The sequence below is a fragment of the Scardinius erythrophthalmus genome (assembly GCF_964197995.2).
Source record: "Scardinius erythrophthalmus genome assembly, chromosome: 11".
Lineage (NCBI taxonomy): Eukaryota > Metazoa > Chordata > Actinopteri > Cypriniformes > Leuciscidae > Scardinius > Scardinius erythrophthalmus.
In genome coordinates this window covers 37285834-37308064 of record NC_138231.1, presented here as the reverse complement: position 1 = coordinate 37308064, position 22231 = coordinate 37285834, and the positions used below count along the sequence as shown (strand labels likewise).

At 38.0% G+C, this 22231-nt stretch overlaps 2 protein-coding genes across 2 annotated transcripts; one reads left to right on the top strand and one right to left on the bottom strand.

Moving 5' to 3' along the window:
• Positions 1-969: 969 nt before the first annotated feature.
• zbtb2b (zinc finger and BTB domain containing 2b) lies at positions 970-8094 on the bottom strand. Its single transcript, XM_081378751.1, is given in 6 exon segments — positions 970-2543; positions 4545-4725; positions 7418-7421; positions 7423-7443; positions 7446-7526; positions 7850-8094. Coding segments are annotated over 6 exon segments (1836 nt in total). The 5' UTR covers positions 7952-8094; the 3' UTR covers positions 970-1096.
• Positions 8095-10574: 2480 nt separating this feature from the next.
• Positions 10575-15558, top strand: LOC308698467 (damage-control phosphatase ARMT1). Its single transcript, XM_081378563.1, has 5 exons — positions 10575-10646; positions 12022-12127; positions 12257-12498; positions 13822-13987; positions 14315-15558. The coding sequence occupies exons 1-5, from the start codon at positions 10594-10596 to the stop codon at positions 15092-15094; spliced, it is 1347 nt and encodes a 448-aa protein (XP_081234689.1). The 5' UTR covers positions 10575-10593; the 3' UTR covers positions 15095-15558.
• Positions 15559-22231: the final 6673 nt, after the last annotated feature.

Here is a 22231-nt window from a genome sequence, read left to right as displayed (position 1 = left end):
GCTGGGAACAGTGACAGAAACATCTCCCTTCAAGCTACATTATGTACATGTGTACGATTGGCCACAGTGTTTTCTAATTTCACACACAGAAACGACTTTGATTAAACACACAGCACAACTGTAAACATGTTGAACCACAGTGAGAGCAAAACAACCAGATTGCTGATGAGCTGCTGTTGCCGCCAAACAATTTTACGCTGGATGGACGTTTATCATTTAGGTGGTATTGGCACACAAAAAGTACTGTAGTAAACGTGAACAAATGTGAAATATATCGTGGGTCACATTAACTCCAATATAAATTATGTTCGACAAGTAATCTGGCACTGAATGAAGGTTATCTACAATTGCACCTTGCACTTGCTAACCCAAAGCATGTAATAAGAAATTCGAAACAGAAAGAAAAACTTTGAGATCTGTGTACGGTAACTCCTCAGAGGCACTGGAAGATAAAGTTGACTTTGATCCTCGAACCTTTGATGCAAATTTCAGGTTAGTCTGATATCGCATGTCCAAACCGGTTGAGGTAGTAAAAACATTTCTTAAACCAATATCCACACCGAATTTTTCATGGAGGCGACATACAAAATCATTTTTGGTGCTATGCTCATGAACTAAGGATTATTTTTATTAGTATTCTGTTGAATTACCAATCCAACCGAATGTGAAGCCTAGACTGATCTGCACTGAGATGAACGCAGGATTCCAGCAGTTCACTACATCCTTTTCCTGTACAGTTAGACAGAGGAAGAGCTTTAACCGCAACAAAAACTGCAAATGACCCGAGTAACCAACAAAACCCTTGAAAGAAATACAGAATGAAGCAGGAATTTGACTTGTTGGTCTAATCATACAGTAAATCTGTTATAAATATACAAACCAAATGTATGAGTGTTAAAAAAATAATAATGCAGGAAGCAGTACTTTTCAGTAAAAGTAAAATCCCCAGAAAAAAATACATATATATATATATATATATATATATATATATAACAGAAATTTCGATCTGTAGCTTAACTTCTGATCATAATTTACCCACAATTCAAATGCAATACATTAAAAAACAAACTATATTTTGAAGTGGATGAATATGGAGCTACTCCACAAAGACTTCCTCTGTTTTGATGGGTGTTATCAACGGCCCACCGTTGGATGAATCCGAGCCTTCGTCTTTGGCCAGGTTGTCACTGTTCAGCCCACTGACGCCCATTTCTCCGGCCGCTCCACCCGAGAGCGCCCCCTGGTTGAAGCACAGGTGCTTGATCACCTCATTGGGGCTGGAGAAGGTCATTTCACACACGTTGCATTTGTACGGTCTCACTGACGAGCCTAGAAACAGCGCCTCCATTTGGCTGGAGTCATCTGCCCCGCACAGCTCCATGCTCTGTCGGTCCACCATGGTGTACGCTGGCTCCGAGCTCAGATTCATGCAAACGTGCCGCGCCGCCTGGTTGGCCCGGCAGAAGCTCTTTCCGCAGGCGCTGCAGCGGTACGGCTTGCCTGTGTGGATGTACATGTGCTCTCTCCAGTGGCTTTTCTGGATGAACTTGCGGCCACAAGTGGAGCACTCGTATTTCCTCCGCTTCACTTCCCGCTCCATGTCAGCCGCACCCTCTAGGTTGTCGATATCAGCAATATCGGACGGAGGAGGCGTGTCCGCCTGGGGCTGCGCCGTGTACAGGCTGATTGCAGTTGTCGTCGGGATGGGCATGGCGGTTTCAGGATGCGGCGAGTCTTTTGAGTACAGATGCTGCTCGCTGTCACTGGCAGCGTCCACAATGATGGGAGTGGCCGCGGAGGCTTCGCCGCCTCGGAGAACTTCCTCCACCTCTGGTGTGGCGGCACCTCCAGTCGCCATGGGGGAAGCCGCACCGACGGACTCTAACACAAGGGGGAGCATAGCCTGAGTGTGTAGAAGCAGGTGCTCTCGTAAGGTTCCTCGCTGAGTGAAGCGGCCCCCACAGACGTGGCACGTATAATGCTTCCTCAGAGAGGTATTTCTTCTCATGATGCTGGGCTTCACATGCAGAATGGTGTTGGTGTTCAGGGAACATGACGGGGCCTCGCCTGCAGATGTTTCCATCTCGGACCCTTCCCTCACAAACTGACTGATGCTCGCAGATGCTTCTACCTCCGTTTCTGTCAGACTGTGCCTGTGCTTAGATCCAGGCCGCGTCAGTGAGGTAGCTTTGTTTGCGGTGACGCCCTTACCGTCGAGTAAACCGCCACCTTCTATGTCGAACGGCGAGGAGAGATGCGTTCTCGCTGAGAGGCGGTTTGTGAGTGTGGCCTGTTGGTCTGATATCTGAATGCCATAGAGAGAGGACGACAGTGGAAGGCTGACCTCAGGGTGTGTCTGAGTTGCATGGTGGTTAGACAGACTTGCCTCCTGAATAAGAGGGTACGCATGGAGGAACTTGACGCCCTGCTCCAGGCGAGCTGGGTCGATAAGCTGTGTCGCCAGTTTGCCGGTGTACATCAGATTGAGGAGGTAGCTGAAGATGTCGGGCTGAATGTCAGCAGGCTTCAAGCGAACGCAGTCACTGGTTAAGAAGACAAAGAAACAAAGATTCAACGTAAAAAAAAAAAAAAACACTGATCTTTGTGCTATGGAAGTGCTTTAATACTGGCTTATTAGTAAAGAGCAAATTTTAGCACAAATATTTATTGGTTTTTTTTTTTTTTAAAGGGTTAGTTCACCCCAAAATGAAAATTATACCATAATGTACTCACACTCAAGCCATCCTAGGTGTAAATGACTTAATTCACCCAAACACAATCGGAGGTATATTAAAAAAATATATCCTGGCTCTGCCAAGCTCTATAATATGAGTGAATAGAGTTTTTGAAGCTTCAAAAAGCACATCCGTCCATCCATCCTAAAAGTAATCCATTCGGCTCTAGGGGGTTAATAAAGGCCTTCTGAAGCGAAGTGACGTCTTTGTAAGAAAAATATCCATAATTATAACTTTATGAACTATAACTACTGGCTTCCGGTAATGGTCGCATGCGAGATGAGTTCTGGCAGAAGAGTGACCTCTGACCTGACTTATGATGTAGGACGTAGGAGTACCGTAAGCTTAGGTGAGAGTAGACGCGATTTCTCTTTAAAAATTCTTGTTTTAGAATTAATATTCATGACCGGTGTTTTGCTCTATCCTCCGCGCTTCCGTGTTCATCAGTAGGTCGTGGCAGAGTTCACTCGTGTACGGCCGTTACTGGAAGCAAGTCATTATAGTTTATAAAGTTATGAATATGGATATTTTTCTAAAAAAAACCAAAAAAACATTGCTTCACTTCTGAAGGACTTTATTAACCTCCTGGAGCCGTATGAATTACTTTTATGACGGATGGATGTGTTTTTTGGAGCTCCAAAAACTATTCACTATTCGGAGTGAATATTTAGGCCATTCACTCCCATTGGAAGAGCCAGGCTTGAGAGTGAGTAAATTATGGTAAATATTTTTGGGTGAACTAACCCTTTAAGTGATTATTGTGCCTTAAAATAATAATAAAAAAATACTTGAATCAATATTGGATATTTGTGCATGGTCATTTCCTGTATTCCATTTTACATTTAGATTACCTTTGCCATCATATGACGCTCAACTTTATTATATAAAAACACTAATTCAATAATAATGATAAGTGTAATCTTTAAGGCTGGAATACACTACACAATTTTTGCCCAGATATTTGCCCCGATCTGCAGTCTGGATGAGTTAGTTTCCAAAAGGCAGAGCCATTCTGCAGATTTTGGGCAGTTGGAATGTGAAGATTTTGCAGAAAATCACTTAATGCATAAAAAGGGCACAGACTCGTGTCTTTAGCTTCACACAATGATTCTATCCAGTAAAAGGTTATCGAGCAGGTTTAATATTTTGGGCTGATTTTAGAACACATTGTTTTCATTTGTCATGCGGCTCCTATCAATGAAGCACATGTTTCTGTCTGCGCGAGTTTGTTGTGTTCTCGGGACAGCTTGAAAGTCAGGTAGTGTATGATGCCAAGTTTATATTTTTGGCCTTTTTATGGCTTTATTGGATAGGACAGTATAGAGATCAGACAGGAAAGCACAGAATAGAGAGAGAGGAACACGATTGGCAAAGGACCTCGAGACGGGAATCAAACTCGGGTCGCCCGAGGTGCAGTTGCGCTATATGTCGGAGCGCTGACCACGAGGCTATCGGCTCCGACGCGATACAGTTTTACACTGTAATCATTTACAAACTCAGCAAGTGTATGATGCCTAGTGTTCTAAATTTTGTGCTCTGATTTGAACATTTGTGTAGTGTTCCAGCCTTTAGCAAATCTCAAAATGATTATCAATTTTTATACAGCAAATTATAATATTGTGATGCCTAAATTCATTGTAGCATTGGAAATGATTGATTTTAGTTGTTAGTGTTTTATTTTTATTTTTAAACAAGTATAGAATTGTAAAGTTGGTCATTTATTGGTTATAACATGAGAATTATCATCACCTCACCATATCAACACATCCCTAGCTTAGGCACAAATTGGACAACATATAAAGCTTTTACCTGTCCTGGTGTATAAAGAGCATTCTGAAGTAGTTCGAGAATGCAGCCAGTACGGCCTTGTGTGCTTTGAAAAAAACATCGCCGATGGCGACCGTGCAGTCACACAGGAAGCCAAACTCCCTCTGTGCGTTGAGCTGCTGAAGAAGGATAAGACCATGATTGGCCAACTCCATACTTCCACCTACACAGAAAGGGCCAGAGATGACAGTCAACTTCCTGTCTACTACAGACCACAATGCACCAAAAAAAGACTGAGTGAAAGAAGGCTGTTAAGTTGTCCGTTGACATGGACTTAATCAGCAGTGAACAGCCGTAATTATGAATTCAACACTGTTGGATTAACAGAAAGCTCACTCTAAGGAACACTTAGCATAAGAATATTACAACCAACCAGTAATATTACCATTCTTAAGGTTAAGGATTTGAACAAACTTTAACCCTTAACCCCAAGCATTACACTTTGGCACAAACTCTTCCCCCATGTGCTACTAACATGAACCTTAAACTGTGCGGCTTGTTGAGAATGTGAGCTGTTACTTTAAGCGATAGAATTTAATTACAGTGCTTTTAAGGCAATCTGATACAGCATTTCATTTACTAAAGCCTAAAACCTAAACACTATTGCTTCTTTAGTCTGGCAAATCTACTTCTCATTCACATTTAAGACTGAGCAATTCCTATTGATCAAGCTGAAGGAAAGTTTCGCTGAGTATGCATTCTCAAAACATTTAACAAACAGAAAAGCTGTATGTGTGGTTTTCATTTTGACCCTCTGTTTGAAACTTTTCATATTCTTCCTCTCCAAAGATATATTGTGAAACATTTTCAGACCTCTAATTATAACAAATCAGTTTAAATGTATTCTTATAGAATAAAATGATAGAAAAGGTTTTAATTCTAGGGTAAAGAAACAATAGGATTGAAAACTATATTATCTGAATATTTTCATATCATATGAAAGATTCATTAGAAAAGATATTTAAGACAACTAACTGGTTATTCAGCTTGCAAAAAGACACTCAGACTTGTAACCCTGAAAACAGTCCCAACAGAGCGGTCAGATACAGCCAAGGGCCAAACATCTGAGGCAACCTTTGAACAATGAACCCTGATCCCTGAGGTTATTAACCCTCATCTACCAGAACCAGCTCAACAGCCTCTGTGCCTTGAATGTCCATTAGCCTAAAGGTTGATCACAGGCTTTGTGTGTCACATGACTGGCTCTTCAGACAGCATTCCTGAGGCTACTTCCACACAACCGCTCTTGGGTGGAGAAAGGATGCATCCGTAGAGTCTACAGACTCACTGTCAGTGGTCTTTGAATGCATGGGCTGTAACGTCACATAGCTGTGTGTAAAGACTGGGGGAAAAAAGCATTTCTTAAAAAAAAAAAAAAAAGCTTTCGTTCACATTAAGATGGCTCTTCTTCAATCACCCAATCCCATCAGTGATTTTGGACAATACTGAGACTTACTGGCCAGGATGAATGAAGTTTGTGCTTCACACCAAAGCAGTTTGTTTATCTTTTTGTTCATTATCATTTTTCTTCAACACATACACTTAAAAAATGATTTCAGAAAATTAATCATGTTTGGTTGCTTTGTAAAGAACGTTGAACATGGTCTGAAAGTGGTTGGTTTGGTTAATATTTTTTTCTTTATAGCAGCTATGAGGTTTATAAAACATTACAAATTTTGAACTGAAGCAAAAAATGGTATTTAAAAATTGGACTAAAAGAAAAAAGGTAGAAAATGGTGTATTTAACTGCTTTAATGAGAGAATGAATTACAATCCCATGAAGCATTGCGAATTAAATTTAGTCAAATTAAAAACAAAGGGGGGAAATATAATACTAGCCTACTTATTTAAAGATGCTGATTATATATTTATATATAAAGCAACTGTTAAAAAGTATGTTCTATATTATATAAATATAAGAATCAATTCCCATACAGAGAACATTAATGGGATTTTTACTTTGTAAAACCGACTGTGGATCTTTACTGCTCATCGCATTTGGTCATGTGATGTCAATATGGCAGCACCAATGAGGAACAGTGTTGCCATGTCCGCTTTTTTATAAGCGACTTTGTTCTTGTTTTTTAATGTCACTTATATAGGAAATGGGTTGCGGTTTTTAGCATTATTTTTTATTTCTATTATTCTTTCCCGAATTGGGTATTACTTGGGTACTGCACGAAAGTATGACCGACCACTGTTGTCACCTGCGGTTCTAGGAGCTTTCTACATAATATCATGATTAATCCCCTGAGTTTGTTTTAGCTTTCTCTTTCTTACCCCGATTATATGTCTACATGTGTGTTAGCGCGCGAGAGAGAAAAACATTAATTTCATTAGATAGTTGAATGCGAAACATTTTTAATTTTTGGTAAATTAATAAATTAAATATGGCAGTCACCGGCTGTTCAAAAACTGAGCTCGACTGTTTAGGCCTATTGTTCGTGAGGAAAACTGCTTATTTTAGGCTTAGATAGTAATACTATTTATTTATTTATTTATTTTTGTGAGATCTGGCAACACTGATGAGGAAGTAGAATACTGTTTTTTCTAGAAGACTAATGTCGAATGGGTGTACATAATTTCTAATACTTCATAAAGGTCTGTTCATTTCTTGTTGGTCTAAAACTTCGAATTCGCAAAACTTATCGAGTGGACCTTTAACTTTAGTTTCTTAGTCAATAAGTCACCCAGCTTTCAGCAATCATCGAAATTTGACGGAATATACAAACAATGACATGACAGATTTTATGCAAGAACACTTATAAACCGCTTACAGGTGTTTCCTGGTACCGAAACATATTTCAAATGAGCATTGCAGTTCCTCATAACTCCAGATCTAAACCAATCGCTACAGCTTCAACTTGCTCTCATTGTGGTTTGTAAACTAGCTCCTCCCACTACGGAGACACGTGGAACGGACAGATCTCCCGCAGAGACCGACCACTTCCGCAATCTGTTTTTCTTCGCAAATAGAAAATAAACCGTCAAAAACTGAAACGTGATGACTGATACGATCACGCGCAGACGCTCGCTGCTCGACAAGCACATGATCCAGCAACCTAATCTCGAATATAGCGTACATTCACAACAATAACAACGATATAAACCCCGAACGGAGCTTAGCGATTATCAGAGACGAGAAGCGAAAATAAACGGAGCTTCGTGAAACGGACACACACACACACACACGGGGGGAAGGGGTGGTCACCGAATAAATAAACTAAACTAAAAACAACAAATGAACAGTTAACGATAAAGGTTGACTAGTGTAAACACGCACGTACCTTTCCTCCGCTAGAGCGTGTGGAGTTCGGTGAGTCGATGTCTGGTACCGGGGGACTTGTCCGTTGGGCTCGCAGCTGCTCTGTTCCTCTCAAACGCAGCATTGGCGGCGATGGTCGTCGGTGTTTTCCGGTCGGGTTACGTTACAATCACATGACTGTCTAAAAGGGCTTAAAACAGCGGTTGTAAAACCCACTTCCCTGGGATGCTAAAACAAACGGTCTTTGGCGCTAAGAGCAGCTAAAATGAGTGAACTGGCGAACGATATGCGTGTCTGTCGTTCTCCTCATGTGTTCACGGTGCGGCGGAGATGAATGTTGAGCTATCATTCAGGGGCGACGATCGTTGGTGAACGTTACACATAAACGGATTTTAGTGGAGTTGGATAGCCGTAGGTCACGCTACCCACCCCCACATGAAGATAACGTATCGAGACAGATACATGCAGCAGGGCTATTTGCATTTCAGTTGACAGACTGAGCACTTTTATTACAGCCAAGAGAAACGCGCGTATTATTCGAAGAACGACGATTTCACAATCAACTTAATGAGGCATATTATTATTATTTTTTAAAAAATATTATCAATTTAAAAACTCATTATTAAGCCTAAAAAGAACATTGGGATATTAATGGATTTTTTTTTTTAAATAGCGAACAAATAAATAAACCCATATTTATTTATTTATTCACAATTGAGTGTGTGTGTGTGTGTGTGTGTGTGTGTATGAAGAGTTCAGATGCAAAAGCCTCTTAAGTGCCATCTGAAATTTTCTTCTAGAATGATCATTTTTATCAAGCTCGTATATTTAAGTTCAGTAGTTTCACTTAAATGACAATTAATAGGTAATTTTCATTGCCATTAAAGTGAAATTACTGAACTTAAATATACGAGCTTGATAAAATTTATCATTTTAGAAGAACATTTCAGACTTTTGCATCTGAACTCTTCATATATATATATATATATATATATATATATATATATATATATATATATATAGGTGTGTGTAAAATAAGTTTAGTCGCATTTTTAACCCTAACTTATTTAAAATATTGTTCCATTAACAAAATGAATAAAAAAAAATATTCTGAGAAGACCATCTGTTTATTCATTTATTGAAATTTTTGCAGGTTTAGTCCTCCATTGGTTTACATCTTTTTATGTATTTGCAACAATTAAACATTGTTTATAAAAATGGTAAGAGTCATATTCATTTTCTTGGTCAAGTCTTTAAAATATACTTGTTTGAAAATCTTACCATAATACCTCAATAAAAAAGCAGAATTTTTTCTTTATCTTAAGGTTGCTGAATAAAAATGTTTCCTTATGATACCAGAAAGATGATCCTTATTCTATGTTCTCTCTAATCAATTCATTTTAATGTAATAATTTGGACCATCCTGAGGTTCTTTATCTATACGTTAGATATAATGCCTTTAAATGCATTTAGCCTTTAAATAGCTACATTTTGTTGTAAGAGGAGTAAATTTAATTTCCAGAATATCTTTTTTAAGAATCGCTACCTTGAGAAAATCACTAGTTCCATTCTAAACAGTGCAAGAGTTGAAAAGATTTACATTTTCCTTTCCAGAGTTTCTGAGCTTTCACCATGCTGAGGGGAACAGAACAGGATGTGAGCTCGCTTGACCAGGCCTGCTAAAGATGTCAGGAAATGAATAACACTGGGGAATCACATGAACAAATTCATGCAAGAATTGTGAGAAATTTTTTAGAAAATATAAAAGAGTAGTCTACAGCCTTGGAAGTTTAAGACAGCAAAATGAGGATGCCAACTTTAAGTTGTGGGTTTGCGAAAAAAGGAAAGGGAAGTTGAGGGGTGGTGTCTCCATACAGAGAAAACAAGCTGTCTGTTAGGGACATGTGGTCTGGTGGGGTGATAACGGCATCTGGACTATATGGTTTCTGTTTCCAATTTCTCAAAATCACATTAGCATCCTAAAATATGGTTTAGAATTGTCTGTCTGTAGACACAATAATAAAATGTAACTGTTTAGTAAGTTAGTATAGTACCCATATCAAGCGAGCAACATGTTCATACATGTATATTAGATGATTTATCTTTTTTTAAATCAATGACAGTTAATAAGTAACAACCCATTAGATCCATATTTAAGGTCTCTCTTTCATGAAAATGATATCCTGAGACTACTAACCTGCTGAAAACGTTTAAACCAGACTATGCTGGTCTTTTCTGGATAAGCTTTTGTTTAGCTCTGTGGCCGGCTGGTCACCCAGCTTGATCAGCTGAAAAGTGCCCAAAACCCTCTGAAACCAGCCAACACACCAGGCTGAGAGACCAGCTACAAACCATCTGGTTAATTTTTTTTTTTTTCTCGGCTGTGCAGGCTTTGAATTTGATTAATATTAAATAAACAAAGTCACAATGTACTTTGTGAATACTACGCATCTGAATATTGTCATGTCTGATTTGTTTGTGTGACCAACATGGCTTACACAGACCGGCCACTAGAGGTCAGTAGTGTCAACGATCACGAGAATGACGAGAAACTGACAACTCAAATTGGCTTATAATTCCTCGTAAAAACAAAAACAAATACCATGCTCATTTGTGTGATTTAATGTGTTGCCGCGATATGCGAGTGAAGGACACAGAGTGAAATCAATTATTTTATACCTTTACATTACATTGTTAATTGGGCACCAATCGTTCTTAAATAAAGTTTGTTGAAAATCTCTAGTCCTTCCTGTTTGCGTTGCTAAGATGGAGGTAGAGGGAACGTTCCCCCCGTTGTCACTCTCTGCTAAATTTGAGGGGTATGTCTTTATAATCATATAGTTTAGCTTCCATGCTCACTATTGACGTCAGTTATGTATAATTAGGCTACGGCAAGAAATTAATCGTGTTGTTCAACTGCAATGAATGCATGCTGCGTTTAGTCATTCTCTGGTTTAGTCAAATAGGCAGCCTGACAGCCTGTCATCATAAATCCCCTTCACACGCACCGTCTTTACTGGTAAATTACAGTTTATAGATCATGTGTGAAAAGGACATTTTCAAAACTACCATGAATCAGTTCTGGCAAATTTCCAGTATAGGAAGTTGTAACCTTACCTGTAAATTACCAATATCATGGTGGGTGTGTGTGTGTGTGTGTGTGTGTGTGTGTGTGTGTGTGAAAGGAAAATAATAATAATAATAATAAGATTATCAGTATTAGCACACTTTTCAGTATCAAAGTAAATAAGGTAAGAAGTGAAAACAGGAGAGAGGAAATTGTGTCAACTAGGTTAAGGTTGGGACATTGTGCTCTAAATAAAACATTAAAAATGATAGGAAAACATCAGACTGGTCTATGTGAGGATTGCCAGGAAGAGGAATCTGTGGAGCATGTCATTCTACATTGTAGAAAACATTGTAGACGCAGAGAGAGTTGATGGAAAATAAACTGAAGGAGCTAGGGGTGCAGGGACTCACTTTAAAAACAACCCTAAGTATGAGCCAAAGAGAACAGGTTAGAGAACTAATATTTTATTTAAGGGAAACTGGACTTTATTATAGGGTGTGATGGGTAAAGTAATTTTATTTTCTTTTTTTTATCCCCGCCCTCTATCCCAACTCATTGTATAAATTGATCCACACTCCTGAACAGATGGTGGCGGCTGCACCAATAATAAGATGGATGCCAACCGCCGTTAAAGGTGCTCTAAGTGATGTCACGTGTTTTTTAGGCTGAAACATTTTTGTCACATACAGCAAACATCTCCTCACTATCCGCTAGCTGCCTGTCCCCTGAACACACTGTAAATAAACGCGGTCTCTGTAGGCAGCCCAGGCTCCACAAACGGCAACAAAAACAAACTGACCCAACCTGAACCACGAAACATAACAAACAGTGTTCCAGCCAATAACCGACAAGAATGATTTGGGGTTGGGGGGGGTTAGTGCGCGTGCACATGAAAGGGGTGTGTGGGGAGTGGAGGAGAGAGAAGCATGAAGAGGGAAGTTAAGAAAGCCTTTCTTTCTTATTCCTCAAATTACTAGTGCTTGTGAAAGTTATGTCTCTTTGCATTACAGCTATTTTTTTTTTCATAATAAATGTATCTCTTTTTGTCTGAATCATAGAATTTTTTTTTTTTAATAACTAAATAATAATTACACATTAAATATTTAATGATTTGCTATTTTTAGGTCCTTTGCCTATCTGACTGTGAGAGATAGACTACCAACCATACTCACAAAAGTGGTAGACTCTTTACATCGTAATAAAGAAAGTTTCTTCAAAGAATATGGAAAGGTATGTATGATTTTTCATTCGTTACGTTCAACATTTTTACAATATTCAATATTTTCTTATGTTATTCATAAAATAAGCCTGTTCTGACAGTTTTCTCAGATTTAACTTCTAGATAATGTGTTTGATCAGGAGGGCATCCAGGCAGAGAAGAGGGCCATCTCCTTCCTGTCCAAGCTGAGGAATGAACTGCAGACAGACAAACCTGTTCTGCTTCTGACTGATAATGCTGAGGACACAGAGGCCTGGAATGAATACATGGGTAGACAGCAGGACCTGATGGAGGACGGGCAGCCTGTCAGCTGGTTCAAGTCATCATGGCTTTATATGGAGTGCTACATGTACCGCAGGATCCAAGAGGCTCTGAATATGAAGTAAGACAAATCAGCTTAATACATAATGAATACAATTTTAAATAAAAAAAGGCCAGAGAAATTATACTTGAGGGAAATTAATACTGTCACAATTTTACTAAAAAATCAAAGCATCTTTAAGTTTAGATTAACTTTAGCATCTAATAGTAAAAAACAACAACTTTTTTTTGTATTTTAAAATAACAATACTGAGTTTATAACCTGTTTAATCACAATTTTTTTAAAGAGACAATCTTAAAAAAATCGTTGTTTTTTTTAAATCATGAAGACCATTAAAGGAGAACTCTGGTCAATTTTAACATTGAGCTAATTTTTTTGTAAATTTGGAGTGCTGTCAATACAGAGAACAACGACAAAAATCAGTGTTGCCTACACCGTGTTATCCTCTTTTTAAAATTTGCACCCTGTTGACTTCAATGGGGCAAGTTTTAAACCTGCTTTTAGCCTCTTAACATCCTTGATGTGTCATTACAAGTGCACAGCCATGTGAGTGATTCCTTCAGAGTGATCACCGGTGAATCTGACTGCAGTAGATGTGAAAGATATGAATAAAAATTATGTTATTTCAGCCAGCGCACATACCTGTATTTACATCCTGTTTTCGGTCGAAGTCCATAGTAATCGATTGTCGAGTTCACACGCATAGGTTTAGTTACCTATGATCACGCGCGTGAACTCGACAATCGATTACTATGGACTTCGACTGAAAACAGGAAGAAAATATATGTGTGCGCTGGCTGAAATAACATAATTTTTATTAATATCGTTCACATCTACTGCAGTCAGATTCACCGGTGTTCACTCGGAAGGAATCACTCACATGGCTGTGCACTTGTAATGACACATCAAGGATGTTAAGAGGCTAAAAGCAGGTTTAAAACTTGCCCCATTGAAGTCAACAGGGTGCAAATTTTAAAAAGAGGATAACACGGTGTAGGCAACACCGATTTTTGTCGTTGTTCTCTGTATTGACAGCTCTCCAAATTTACAAAAAAAAAATGAGCTCAATGTTAAAATTGACCGGAGTTCTCCTTTAAAAATGACTATACATGATTGTACTTAACAGCTCTAAATTAAATAAAATTGTGATGAATAAAAAAAGTATGGCTTGCTTTAGAAATACTATAGCATAGTAATTAGTAATTAGTGTCTTTTTTTAAACCAAATAATCATTTCAAGTGTTATCTTAAATGTGCTTTAAGTTGTTTTATTTTTTATATTTTGTTAAATCAAGGGTAATTGATTTAAATACTCTCTGTTGCATTGATACATTTTGAATTGTAAAATTCATTTATTTTGTTTGTTTTACTTTGTTTCCTAAAGTCCACCAATGGGTAACTTTGATGGCTTTAAAGAGGGAAAGACGCAAAGCTTCTTTGAATCTCAACAAGCGATTAAATGCCTCTGTACATACCTTCAGGAGCTCATAACCAACATGGAGAACATGAGTGAGATGCAGCTGCGAGAGAACTTTCTCAAGTTGCTTCAGGTTAGTATGTCCATGCTCTTAGCTGCAGCATAATTCAATGATTAAAAACAAATGTTTATGTGACATGTTTATGTTTCTATGGCATAAGAACACAACACCAAAAACAAGAAAAATTGATTTCACTAAGCCGTAACCATTAACTTAATGACTCGCATCTTTAATTTAGAACAAAGAATCTTGTTAACCAAAATGACATCAAGTTTGTGGTGCCAAGTAACATGCCTTGGGGTGGCTGTTGTTTTCAGCATGTGCTTGTCTACGTTATTGATATTAGACTGTTGGGGATAACGTAATGTCACATAATCTTGTTTATTGTGTATTTTGTAGGTCTCTCTGTGGGGAAACAAGTGTGATCTGTCCATCTCTGCCGGTCAGGACAACTCTCAAAGGTCCAGTCCCATCGATTCTCTGCTTGATCTCCAGCGCTTCATCCTAGTGGATGACTCCAACATGGTTTGGTCAACGCTGGTTGCTGCTCAAGGGTCCGGATCCGCAGTTAAGAAGCATGCAAGAGTGGACATTGTTTTAGACAATGCTGGTTTTGAGCTTGTTACCGATCTGGTCCTTGCTGATTTCCTTGTTTCTGCCGGACTAGCCAAGCAAATCCGATTTCATGGCAAGTCCTTCCCATGGTTCGTCTCAGACGTCACCAAACAAGACTTTGAGTGGACCATCATGCAGACCGTGGCAGCCAATCACAAGTGGATGTCAGCTAGCGGTGTCCAATGGAAGCATTTCATGAAGGATGGCACCTGGTCCTACCATGACCACCCTTTTTGGACCATGCCCCATGAGTTCTGCGACATGGCGCTGGATGCAGCTGATCTCTACAGCACGCTCCAGGGCTCTGACCTGATTCTCTTCAAAGGAGACCTGAACTACAGGAAGCTGACTGGCGACAGGAAGTGGGAGCACACGGTTCCGTTCGATCGGGCGTTGAGGGGGTTCCAGCCTGCCCCTCTCTGTAGTCTTAGGACACTGAAGGCTGATGTTCAGGTGGGCTTACAGCCGGGCCAGGCAGAGAAGCTCAACTCTCAGGATCCGCACTGGATGACTAATGCCAAATATGCTGTGGTTCAGTTTTCCAGTCCACACAGAGAACAGTAGAGGTGTTTTTAAAGGAAGCGAGATAAATGCACTAATTAAAGATGCTGCTTCAGTTACCAACAAGCCAAACAAATGTGTTATGTTGGTTTATCTTTGCTTGTATTTTTTTGATCCAACACTTTTTTTTGCTTGGAAGCAAATTATGTAATGAACCATAATGCTTCTGCATATCAAACACTGAAATTAATATGAACCTAAAGTATGTCCTTGTTGATTAAACAATGAAGTTTTGAAGAGAAACCTGGCAATCTTTTGGTCATAGTTTACACAGTGTATGGTTTTCTGTTTGTACTGCTGATGTGTATTGTGCACAAGTACGGTTATTTAAAGAATACAGATGTAAACATTAAGACGTATACATCTGTAAATCTCCACAGATGTCTTGTTTGGTTGTAGTTAAATGTTATTGTCCAAAACTCATTGAGATTGTGAGAAAGGTGTATGTTTCTGGCTAAAATGTGTTTTAAAGTATATAAAAGAGTTTTTTTATATATATATATATATATATATATAAATGTAGCCTAATAGTTTTGGGTCTTTGCATTATTGCATAATTGAAAAAGAAAACATTAAAGACATATTGTTTTAATAAAGCAGTTCTAGTAAAGTAATGGCAAAACTGAATGTATGAGGACACGAATTCAAAGGGGAATTTCATGGAATGCAGGTTTTGTTTTAGCCAAGCGCTAAAAATGTGCTAATGTCAATACATGTTAACACATTCTGTTTTCTGTCTGATAAAAATACTGGCCATACACCATCTCAGTGTGTTTTTTTTTTTTTTTTTTTTTTTTTAAATCTCTAGTCCTTCCTGTTTGCGTTGCTAAGATGGAGGTAGAGGGAACGTTCGAAATTGTATTAACTAGGTTAAGGTTGGGACATAGTGCTCTAAATAAAACATTAAAAATTATAGGAAAACGTCAGACTGATCTATGTGAGGATTGCCATGAAGAGGAATCTGTGGAGCATGTCATTCTACATTGTAGAAAATATACATAGACAGTAAAAGAAAATATAAGACGCAGAGAGAGTTGATGGAAAATAAAATGAAGGAGCAAGGGGTGCAGGGACTCACTTTAAAAACAACCCTAAGTATGAGCCAAAGAGAACAGGTGAGAGAACTCATTTTATTTAGGGGAAACTGGACTTTATTATAGGGTGTGATGGGTAAAGTTTTTTTTATTTATTTTTTTATCCCCGCCCTCTATCCCAACTCATTGTATAATTAGATACTTATTGATTGATCCACACTCCTGAGGGTTGTTCCATAAAAGACGCGGATTAAACTCTAAAACCGGACTTGAATGAGCCTAACAAATAAGTTGGGGCTAAAGTGGTTCTATAAAAGGTAATTGAAGTTCACGCAATTTCACTAATTTGATCCAGGTTTATCTAGTCTAGATCAGCCTTTCTCAAACTTTTTTCAGTCAGGGCACCTTTCAAAAGTGCATAAAATCTCAAGGCACCCCAGTGTAAAATATAATTTAAAAACACTGCATAACCCAAATGCAAATGCAAATTTTATATATATATCTATATATATATATATATATATATATATATCTATATATATATATATATATATATATATATATATATATATATATATATATATATATAATGAATTGACAATTTTATTAATCCTTTCATAATATGTTTAACCCTTTCACACGTAAATTTAATATATTCTGGCTGACCCCCCCAGCGTGAGTTTTTCAAGGGGACCGTGTCACTTTATGGTTTCCATGGTGACGCGTCATTGCTTGTCACGTGACACACCGCAGCAACAACAGAGATGAACGAATTATGATCTGCTTTTATGTCATTTTTACTTTTTTATTCAAAATATTCACAAATTTGTTAGATATGGCATGAAATATCTGATATTCCGATTGTCAAAAATATGCAAGTGGAAGTGTTTTGTTTTTTGAACACCATTATAACGATCGCGTTAGTTGAGCTGTATGCGCGATGGGCGCCGCCATGTTAGTTTGTGCCGCAGACGCAGTTCAGAGAATCAGATCTGTTGGATTTACAACAAGTGAATTCATCCACTTCTCCCGAAATACATAAAAGTAAGTGGCTGGTGAACTGGGAGAAGAATAGAGTAAATTTTAAAGTTACTTACACAATGTGTATCAATCTGATATGAATAAAACTAATTATAATATAAATTATTATTATTGCCTCTTCCTTTGACATCAGTGTGTATTTTACAAACTCTAAATATATTGTTTTTTTAGTAATTATGTCTGAAACCTAAAACAAACATTATGTGGATGAAAACACTGAAAAGTTGTGATATATGACAGCTGAGCGCGCCTGTCTCTGGCTCAGCTCCAGCCAACGCGCGAAAGCACATTTGAATTTAGCAGTTGATCACGTCATGCGCTGACCGTTCTAATCACACCGGTGCTCCAGGGACCAGCCTAGACTGATCGTACGTGCGAAAGGGTTAAAAGAAGAAGAATGTATTTATGTAAATTCAAATATATTTATATATGAAATGTCAGATTTTTTATTTTTTTTTATCCTACGTAATTTTTTGGCGGCACCCCTGACACGGTCAGGGGGCACCCCAGTGTGCCGCGGCACCCACTTTGAGAAAGGCTGGTCTAGATAATTGCGTGTGCACGCGCGCCTACATTTGAATGAACTTGAGCGCGAAAAAGACGCGATATGTGAACTGCCTCTTGGCGAGCGACTTCGATACTTTTTTGCTACTTTGTAATAACTTTATGCGGCCAGCGTTTCTGGAAATGAACGAAGGTAAAATCTTTTTTAAGACCTGACTAAATGAAGACTGGTAATTGAAGCGACGCGCTCGTTTTTTTTCCAGGCGCAGCAACATGGAAAAAGACATGAAGGATGGGTGTGCACCCAAACACTACGGGTGTTTTTCTCTTCTCCGTAAATAAATCTTGTAACAGAGCTACAGCAAGCGTTTTTTGGCGGTGGAAATCCATTAGCCACTAAAACTTTTTGTCACAGTGACAACCGCTCCCACTACGGTCACAGATTTTGACGGTCACACCCAGAGCCGGATTAACGCAAAGGCAAACTAGGCACGTGCCTAGGGCCCGATTGGCGGGATGGGGCCCAGACAGAGAAAAAAAAAAAAAAAAAAAAAAGTACAAATGTCCTATCTACAATTTATTTCAATATTTATTAATTAACTAAAAATAGTGACGATGTTTATCTTAACCATAGACTGTTACATTACTGCAGTTAAACCAATTAATGTGTCCGTTACAAAGCGGGTGCCGGCTTCTGAAAGTATGTGTAACGAACGCATCCATCAGGTGCGCGAGGCAAAAGCCTAATAAGCAAACAAAGAAGCACAGCTCATAATGCAGGTGTGTGAGTTGTCGTCATCTATTTTGGAGTGATTGCAATGTATTCTAAATATAAACTTGTACTGTAGATCAGCGTCATTTCTGGAAAAATCATTCACCGCTTTATTACGAGTTTAAAAGAGCGCGAGCGTCATTAACGTGCCCAGACGCGACGCTTTGAATTTGCGCGTACAATGAATAACATCGCGTCGGGAGCTGACTAGTAAAAAAGCTATAAAATTAAAAGACAAGACGTCTGTATTCTAAGTTAAAAAGCCAATACACTACAACATTTTTAAATGTTTCAAATAGTCTAAAGGATCTCATATCTATGGGTCTATCTTCTAAATTCTGCTGATGATTAGATTCCTGACATTACGCCAATAATATCACTTTATATATTTTTTTCTGCTCAGTAGCGATCGTGTCTTTCTCTTCCACTTGATTTGTGTATAGCATATTTAAGGTGGCAATGCAATATAAAAGCACTTATGCTCATCTACTGAAGTGTGATTCTGGAACTGTGAATAAATTGAATAAAACAGCAAAAAAACAACAACAACAATAACATCTTCATTAAACAAAAAAGAGATTATCTTAGATAAAGTTTGATTAATATGTACATAGAGTACCGGTAAAAGTCTGGACCCATTACTATTTTTAATGTTTTTGAAAGAAGTTTATTATTATGCTCTACAAGCCAGCATTTATTTGATAAAAAAAACAGAAAAAAAAAACAGGAATATTCAGCAAGGATGTGTTAAATATATAAAAAGTGATAGTGAAGACTTTTTTAAAACAACTTTTTAATAATCAAAAATCCTGAAAAAAAGTATCACAGGTTATAAAATAAATATTAAGCACCATTTCTAACATTTGATAATAAATCAGAATGATCACGTGGCACTAAATTCAGCTTTGCATCACAGAAATATAAAGTATAGTAAAATAGAAAACCATTATTTTAAATTTTAATAATATTTCACTATATTATTTTTCTGTATTTTTGATCAAATAAATCCAGGCTTGATGAGCATAAGAGACTTCTTTCAAAAACATTAAAAATAGTAATGTGTCCAAACTTATGTACTGTGTAAGTAAAAATATACTGATTTTAAAATTAAATGTTGTATAAATAAAAAGGTTAGGAATCATATTTGTTTCAAGTGTTTTTTTATTGGGGGTGGGGGGCCTCCAACATGAGTTTTGCCTAGGGCCTCCTAATGTCTAGAACCGGCTCTGGTCACACCCCTAGACTGTAAAAAAAATAGGTCACACCTTTCGAAGGCTTCGCGCGCTCTTTCTCCTTTTGCCCTCTTCTTTGCTATTTGTTCATCGGAACGTCGTCTCTTTGGTCGTGTGTCGGTCATATCAAAATTCAAGATAATTTAACGTTAGTCGTTGTCTAGGACATCTCTCCTCTAGCTAACTTCCCTCTTCATGCTTCTCTCTTCTCCACTCCCCACACTATTAGTTCAAAAATAAATACACAGTATACAGAAAATCGACTGACTGACTGACTGATTTCTTTCTTTCTTTCTTTCTTTCTTTCTTTCTTTCTTTCTTTCTTTCTTTCTTTCTTTCTTTCTTTACTGGCTGAATGTTTTGTGCCCAAGATTTAATTAGATCGTTTTAAAGATTTATGAATACATTTCTCTCTGGTTTTGTTTGGCAACTGTAGTACGTTTATGATTATTAGAAGAACATTAGAACACAATCTAAAAAAAAAAGATTTTTAAAGCAGAAGTTAAAAATCACAAAATTAAAAATAATTACAAAAGCACAGTATAAATTTTAACTGGTAAGATGAATCTGAGCTTAGTAATTGACAGTATATTAGCCTACATTTAATTTACCCCATTACAATAGTCCCTTTACAGTTATTGCTATCATAAAAATACACTTGTAGGTTTAAAATTCTAAATAAGGCACCTCTAATGTCCAAATAACAAATATTTTTATTGTTTTTTGTCTTTTTCCCCTTAAATCATATGTAAAAGTGTCTGCGTGCGTGATCTACGCAAACAGCGTAACTTCTGACAGCCAAAGGTGAGGTATTTACGAAATGTTTGTTTAGAAATGATGGTTATTTACACAATAAATGTTTATTTTCTTGACCAGATTGAGCTCAATGTGTTTTTTTTTTGTGTGTGTGTTTTTTTTAGAGTAGCCGACTAACGTTGTGTGTTTCCGTGTTCGTGTTTCTCACGCGAGAAGAGAACGGCCCTGACGTCCGTGCACGTTTAGGAAAAGTTTTTTTTTTCTCAGTGTGTTTTGCTATTCAGAATAATATGTTATAATTCCATATTATTTTATAGGATATGTTTAATTTGTGAAACCAGTAGTCAATGAAAGACATGTATGGCGGTGTGGGAGGGTACTACAATGTGACATTGTAGACAAACAGACATACAGTATACTGTCACCAAATCTGATAAGGCTATTTTAAAGGTCACCAAATTCTGTTACCCTCCTCTATTTCACTCATAATGAATGTATGGATTATTCAATTATAATATCCAATTATTATACAAAAATAATATCCAATTATAACATATTATTCTGAATAGCAAAACTGAAAAGAAAAAAACTTTTCCTAAACGTGCACGGACGTCAGGGCCGTTCTTCTCGTGTGAGAACATAAACATTAAACACGGAAACACACGTAGTCGGCTACTCTGAAAAAAAAAAAAAACACATTGAGCTCAATCTGGGCAAGCAAATAATCATTTATTGTGTAAATAACCATCATTTCTAAACAAACGTTTCGTAAATACCTCACCTTTCGCTTATAGTCAGAAGTTAAGCTGTTTGCGTAGATAAAGCAGCACAGTGACAACCGCGCCCACGACGGTCACAGATTCTGGTGTAGGCTAACACCTGTTGGGCTTCCAATCCGACATTCAGGTCTCTCTGGTTTTGCTGGACAGGTGGGTAAATTCAGTCTGGCGTTAATGACTGTTTCAGGAAGCACAGAAGGGAGGGTCGAGCAAGAGCTGGTAAGTCCCGCCCCTTCCGCTAACCCCACTGGACCTCTAGGTTGAAAAATCGTCAATGCAAGTGAATGGGAGAAAATTATGGAGTTAGAATCATGCCAAAACCTCACACACACACAAAACGTGTTTTACTCACACCCAACGATTCACAAACAAACTCAGTGTGGTTTGCAAATATAAAACATCACTCACAAACTAATGCATTTTGTTCTGCAAATAAAAAACATACCTATCAAAGAAATACAGTATGTTTTACATATACAAAGAAACGTATTTCTTCAATGACAAAAATATCCTCCAAGTACAAACTCAAATCTTTCAAGTACAAAAAAAAATCCTTCAAGTAAAAAAAAACCTTCAAGTACAAAACAAAATCCTCCAAGTACAAAACAAAATCCTTCAAGTACAAAACAAAATTCTACAAGTACAAAACAAAATTCTACAAGTACGAAAAACTGTCACGTGACTTTTGGCACTAATTTTCTGCCTTGCTGATCCACACACAAATGCCTTCAGATCCACACGCATGCTAGTAAACGGTCATGTAATTCGCACTCCACAACAGCAGGTGGCGCTGTTACCGACTTGCTTTAGCGCCGCCACGGACATGGAAAGAGAAGAGAAGAAGAAACGCTAGCGTGGGGGACGTTTTGAACATGATAGCTGTGTTCCAACGTGAAGGCTGCATTCTTCGAAGGACTGAATACTTCAAGGATGCAGCCTATATGCGTCCTTCTAAGGACGCACCATGTAGCCTTCGTAGGATTTCCTAATTGCGCAACCCGGTGCCAAGCAGCGGTGCGAGA